Genomic DNA, 6,854 nt, shown 5'->3' with positions numbered 1-6,854 from the left:
TGCAAAATGAAGACTAACACTGAAAGGAGAAACAGAGGACGCACTGAGGCACAAAGGCGATGCGGATCAGATCTCTACGCTCTGCTTGGTCAACAGAGAGGAACAGTCAGGAGAGCAAGAAAAACAAACTGACTCCAGCTAGATGTCAACACAGAGTAGTTCTGGAAGGACAGACCACCAGCAGGGCAAAGACTGTCCGGGGACTTTCAATAGATAGATGTGTTTACGGACGTATTTCTACCAAGCTATAGCAATAGTAATAAGCAACATTTCTCAAAAATTTAATAATGGTAAGCACTTTCCACAAATTTTTCTCATTTAATTTTCACCAGAATCCAAACAGACACAATTCCTGACGTTCAAAGGAGTTACATAACTTGCCCACATTCCTGCATCTGGGACATGGTGGGGCTGAGACTGGAAACAAAAGGAAATATGTGACTTTGGAGTCACAAATGCCGACTCCAGGGCAGATTCTAGCTAAGTGACCAAAAGCCTGTTATTACACCCTGAGTCTCAATTTTCTCATCAGTAAAGAGGAAACAATACCACCGACATTATTACAGCTGTTATGAAAGTTAAATGTGACCATGCCTGTAAAAGTAACTGGCCCTGTTATCTTCCTTCTCTGCCTGATCCTCCCAATGGCTCTTCACTGTTCTTCAGCCTTTGAAGAGCCACCCCCCATCCCCACCACCCCGGTCCCTTGCTGTTGCCCTCTTTATACCTTCTTGTATCACAACATTTAAAGACTTCATTCCACTTAACTGTTAGCAAAGAGTCATTGAGCACCTACCCTGTGCCAGGCAATGTTCTGAAGTTTGAGATAATAACAGTGACAAAATCCCTAACCTACTGAAAGTTATAATCTAGTAGACGGAAGCAGAGGGTAAAGAATCTGCCTGCAGTGCAAAAGACCCAGGTTGGATCCCTGGTCAGGAAGATCCCCAGGAGAAGGGCATGGCAACCCACTTCAGTATTCTTGACTGGAGAATCCCACAGACAGAGGAGCCTAGCAGACTACAGTCCATGGGATTGCACCAAGTTGGACATGACTGAAGTGACTTAACACACACACACACACACACACACACACACACACACACACACACACACACAGAGGGAGGCAGACAATGAACTAAAACCATAAGTAAATCAAGTAGAATATTAGATGACTCTGTGGAAAAAAAAAAACAGAGCAAAGCAAGGGAGTATGGGGGCAGAAGGCACGTTGCAGTATTTAATGAATGGGTGAGGGCAGTCTTCCCTGATAATACAGGGGGAACTCAGAGGTGTTACAGGTGCAGTTCCAGACTACCACAATAAAGCACAGATTGCAACGAAGTGAGACACACAAATCCCCTGGTTCTCCAGTTCATACAAAAGTTATGTTTACACTACACTGTAGCCTATTAAGCAAGCAATAGCGTTACATCTAAAAACTGCACATACCTTAACTTAAAAATACTTTATTGCTACCAAATGCTAACCTCCCTCTGAGACGTCAGTGAATAGTAGCCTTTTTGCTGGTAGAGGGTCTTGTCTAAATGTGGATGGCTACTGACTGACTAGGAGAGCGGTTGCTGAAGGCGGGGGTGGCTGTGGCAATTCCCTAAAACCCTTGGCCAACAAAGATCTGTCTAGTCAAAGCTACGGTTTTTCCAGCAGTTACATATGGATGTGAGTGCTGGACCATAAAGAAGGCTTAGCACCAAAGAACTGATGCTTTTGAACTGTGGTGTTGGAGAAGACTCTTGAGAGTCCCTTGGACTACAAGGAGATCCAACCAGTCAATCTTAAAGGAAATCAACCCTGAATATTCAGTGGAAGGACTGATGCTGAAGCTGAAGCTCCAACACTTGGGCCACCTGATGCGAATAGCCGACTCACTGGAAAAGACCTTGATGCTGGGAAAGATCGAAGGCTGGAAGAGAAGGGGACGACAGAGGAAGAGATGGCTGGATGGCATCACCGACTCAATGGACATTGAGTTTGAGCAAGCTCCAGGAGATGGTGAAGGACAGGGAAGCCTGGCGAGCTGCAGTCCATGGGGTTGCAGAGTCGGACACAACTAAGCGACTGAGCAACAACAAAAGGCCACCATGAAGTCTGCTGCGTCAATTGACCCTTTCATGAACAATTTCTCCATAGCATGAGATGCTGTTTGATAGTACTTTACCCATGGGAGAACTTTCCAATTTGGAGTCAATCCTCTCAAGCTCTGCTTCAGCTTTATCAACTAGGTTTATGTTTGAAATTCTAAATCCTATGTTATCATTTCGACAACTTTCACGGCATCTTCACCAGGAGTAGATTTCATCTCAAGAAACCATGTTCTTTGCTCATCCATAAGCAACAACTCCTCATCTGTTAAAAGTTTTATCATAAGAGTGCAACAATTCAGTCACATCTTTAGGGTCCACTTCTAATTCTGGTTTTCGTGCTCTTTCTATCATGTCTGCAGTTACTTCTTTCCCTGAAGTCCTGACCCTCTCAAAGTCATCCATGAGAGTTTGTATCAAGTTGTTTTTTATTTTCTTTTATCAAACTACTGGGAGTTTTTCACTTTCTTCCTCTTTTGAAAAATATTGTGTATTCATTCATTCATTTGGCTGCACTGGGTCTTAGCTGCAGCTCATGGGATCTTTCACTTGTGACATGCAGGATCCCCAGTTATGGCACATGGGATCCAGTTCCCTGACCAGGGATCAAACCCACATTCCTTGCCCTGGGAGTGCGAAATCCCAGACACTGGACTGTCAGGGAAAGCCCCTTCCAATCTCCTATTAATCTTAATATTTTGACCTCTTCCTATGAACCATCAGTCAGTTCAGTCACTCAGCTGTGTTCACTATGTCAGATTCACTATGAACCATAAGTGTCTCCTTAATGTGGCATCTGTAACAGTAAATCCTTTCCAGAAGGTTTTCAATTTACTTTGCCCAAATCTTTCAAAGGAGTTACTGTGGCAGCTAGAGCCTTACAAAATGCATTTCTTAAAAAATTAGACTTGAAAGTCGAAATTACTCCTTGACCCATGGGCTGCAGACCGAATGCTGTGAACATGAATTTCATTGTTAATCTCCATCGGAGCTCTTGGACAACCAGGTGCATTGTCTATGAACAGTAATATTCTGAAAGCTATTTTTCTTCTGAGAAGTAGGTCTCAACAGTGAGCTTAACAATAAACCATGCTGGAAACAGATTTGCTGTCATCCAGGCTTTGTTGTTCCATTTGTGGAGCCCAGCTAGATTAGATGCAGCATAATTCTTAGAGGCCATATGATTTTCAAACTGGCAAAGGAACACTAGCTTCCACTTATAGTCACCAGCTGCATTAGCCCCTAACAAGAGAGTCAGCCTGTCCTTTGAAGCTCTAAAGACAGACATCGACTTCTCCTCTCTAGCTATAAAAGTTCTAGATGGCATCTTCTTCCACTAGAAGGCTGTTTCATCTACATAGAAACTTTGATGCTCAGTGTAGCCACCTTCATTACTGATCTGAGCTAGATCTTATAGGTAACTGACGACAGTTTCTATATCAGCACTCGGGCTTCACCTTGCACTTTTAAGTTATGGACACAGCTTCTTTCCTTAAACCTCAGGAACCCACCTCTGCTAACTTCAGCTTCCTTACCTTTCTCAGACTTGAATTGAAGAGTTAGGGCCTTGCTCCGGTTTAGGCATCGACTTAAGGGAATGTTGTGGCTGGTTTCATCTTCTATCCAGACTACTAAAACTTTCTTCAGCAAAATAGGGCTGTTTCTCTTTCTTACCATTTGTGTGTTCACTGGAGTAGCATTTTTACTTTCCTGCAAGAACTTTTCCTTTGTATGAAAAACCTGGCTAACGGTTTGGCATAAGAAGCCTAGTTTTTGGTGTATCTCAGGTTGCAACATGCCTTCCTCAGTAAGCGTAATCATTTCTAGCTTGTGACTTAATGTGGGAGACGAGTGACTTCTCCTTTCACTTGAACACTTAGAGGTCACTGTAGGATTATTATTAGGCCACTGTAAGACGGCCTAATTTCAACACTGTTGTTATGTCTTAGAGAACAGGGAGGCCTGCGAAGAGGGACAGAGATTGGGGGATGAGCAGCTGATGTGTGGAGCAGTCAGAACACACACATTTATTGATGAAGTTCACCATCTTATACGGGTTTGGTTTGAGCAACCCCAAAATAACTGCACATCAAAGATCAGTGATCCCAAATTACCATAACAAATGCCAATGAGAAAGCTTGAAATGTGGTTAGAATTACCAGATGCAACACAGAGACATGAAGCGAGCAACCTCTGTTAGAGAAATGGTGCCCACTGCTTTGCTTGACGCAGAGTTGCCCCAACCCTCGATTTGTAAAAAACGCCATATCTGCAAAGCAACACTAGAGCAAAGCGCAATGTAAAAAGGCATGCCTGTGTTACATTTGAGCAAAGACTTGAAAGAGGTAGAGCAATGAGTCTGGCAGATGTCTCGGAGAAAACCACTCTGGAAGAGCAAGGTGCCTGTGCAAAGCACTGATGGGACAGGAGAGTGCGTTTCGAGTAGTTAATGGTAAAGATCATGCTGGCAGGTGGAGCGGAATGAAAGGGGAGAAGGGAAGAAGGAGATAAGGTCAAAGGGGCAGTGATGGCTCAGATCACCAGATATCCTGTATTCCACTGTAAGGACTTTAGATTTTATTCTGAGTAGAACAGAAAGGCGTTGGAGGTTTGCAGCAGAGGAATGACCTGTTCTGCCTTGTGTTTTAAACTGATCACTGACTGCCCAGGAGGGAACCAGGGGGTCCAGAGACAAAGCTCTTACAACAGCTCCGGTATGAGATGCCGGTAGCTTGGACCTTCAGGGTATCTTTAAATATTTCATTTGTTTCTGTCCATATCTACTGGACTTTGACCTTCTTGAACCAAAAAGTGGATTTTATTCAACTCTGTCTTTCTGGTGCCTAGCGCAGTCTAGAAGCTATTAGGCTTGTTGAGGGAAGGAAGAGAAGGAAAGAGGGAGATAGAAAAGGAGGGGAAAGGAAAGAAGTAAAAGAAGAAAAAAAATAGAAAAATAGTGATTAGAGAGACAAACAAAGTAAAACTCTGGGAAGTCCTCTCACATGGTCTGCAAACAGAAGAGCCATACAAAACTGCAAACGCACAACTGGCTTCAGCCAACTGCCCAAGACAGCCGCCCTTCGAACAACCGTCCTTGTTCTCATACGATCACGGCTTATACCACAGACGGCACGGCCCGCGGCTCACAGCTCACACACAGCGGTGACGTGTTTCTTTTCTTACTTGGAGAAGTTTGTCGTAACGCTCGGCAGACATCAGGAAGCGTCCATCCTCAAGCTGCATCTCCCTGTTCTCCAGCAAGTTGTTCAAAACCGGCAGAACATTCCTCTCCGCCTTTTCCAAGCCTTCCAGGATGAGAGTTCTTCCTTCTGTGGCTGCACGAACTGCACACTATTTCCAAGAGACAAAAGCAACATCAAACATAGTGGAGCATGGTCTGATTTAACTTGTTCAGTAATGCAAAGGAAACTAGGCCTCCTTATTATAGGGACCAGGAGTCTGAAAAGCTGGGCTCCATATCTTGGTTTTGCTTATTCCACCAACAGGATCTTGACCAGGTGATTTTTCTCTCTTGAGGCCTGTTTCCCCATTTGTAAAATGAAGAGATTAGAAGCAGTGGTCTCTAAGGCTCCTTTCAGCTGTAACATTTTAGATATATCCCCAATGAAACAGAAAACCAAGAGCTATTTTCGGATCAGTAATGCAATCAAGGAAGCAGATTACTTAACTAGAAACAAAAAATGAAGATTACAATCTGCTCTATCAAGATTCTTATGGAGATCAGATAAACTAGGTGAGAACACACAGAGACTGTAAGGTTTTAAATGAGTCACCATCACAATGGATTCAGATTTAGTGTCGTGTTCCACGCCGACAACATCACAGATTTACCAAAACAGAAAAAGAGTCAGGTTTTCCACTTGGCTATAGCAGACTGACCGTAATCATACTCCTAGGTTTCCAAGTTTAAGAAAATTAGAAATAGAGAAAAAAAGGAAATAAAGTAGACTCCAAATGGAAAGAAACAGGAAAAATATAATTTTTTTAAAAAGTAAAGTACTAAAGATGTGGGGGGAAAAATCCTTCTTTAACTGATAGATGCTGAACAAGATAGAAAAATCTATTTTTTGGTCAAAACCCTTGAAAATCTGGTTTAAAAAAAAAGAAAATCTCAACGACATTTCTGCTGTGTATTGAACAATATCATTAGGATTAATGCTGTGAAATTTACATTATCACTCTTCTTAAAAGTCTGTTTTTGATCTTTACAGCACTATAGTTTCTTTAAAAAAAAAAACAACAACACTTTCTCTTTTCTGTTTGCCCATCCCATGTAGGCTGCCAGACTCACATCTTTAACCCAAGCTCTTCTTACTCTAGAGGGTCTGGTCAGAGCATCATACTGAATCACATAGTTGCAACCATCACTGGTATGCTAACTATTCTCAACCTCAGGCTCCCCCAAGCTCCATCATACACTCCTATTATATGAATGTCTCCAACCAGACTCTAGAAGCACCTCAGGCTCTACTGTACAATACTGAACACATCAGATTTTCCTCCAAATATTCTTTCTCTTATCTTTCTATTTATGGTGCGAGCACTGTTTTCCCATGACAGGTCCTAGAGTCCTATCTCACCTCTGACCTCCAATTTATTGCTATGTCCTGATGATGTACTTCTTTAGTATTTCTGGAATTCATCCCTTCTACCACTCCTCTAGCTCAGGATCTTCTTACCTCTCAGATCTTCTCCTTACTAAGTCCATCCTCAAGCTGCATCTCCCTGTTC

General features: G+C 42.8%; 1 protein-coding gene across 1 annotated transcript in view; it reads right to left on the bottom strand.

The window, feature by feature from the left end:
• Positions 1-6,854, bottom strand: part of VWA8 (von Willebrand factor A domain containing 8) — a 376,045-nt gene that overhangs the window by 312,188 nt on the left and 57,003 nt on the right. Inside the window, exon 5 of the mRNA XM_018056795.1 lies at positions 5,286-5,453. Coding sequence (XP_017912284.1) covers positions 5,286-5,453 — 168 coding nt within the window. The remainder of the gene's footprint in view (positions 1-5,285; positions 5,454-6,854) is intronic.

The sequence above is a fragment of the Capra hircus genome, chromosome 12, assembly GCF_001704415.2.
Source record: "Capra hircus breed San Clemente chromosome 12, ASM170441v1, whole genome shotgun sequence".
Lineage (NCBI taxonomy): Eukaryota > Metazoa > Chordata > Mammalia > Artiodactyla > Bovidae > Capra > Capra hircus.
This window is presented reverse-complemented; position numbering and strand designations above follow the sequence as displayed.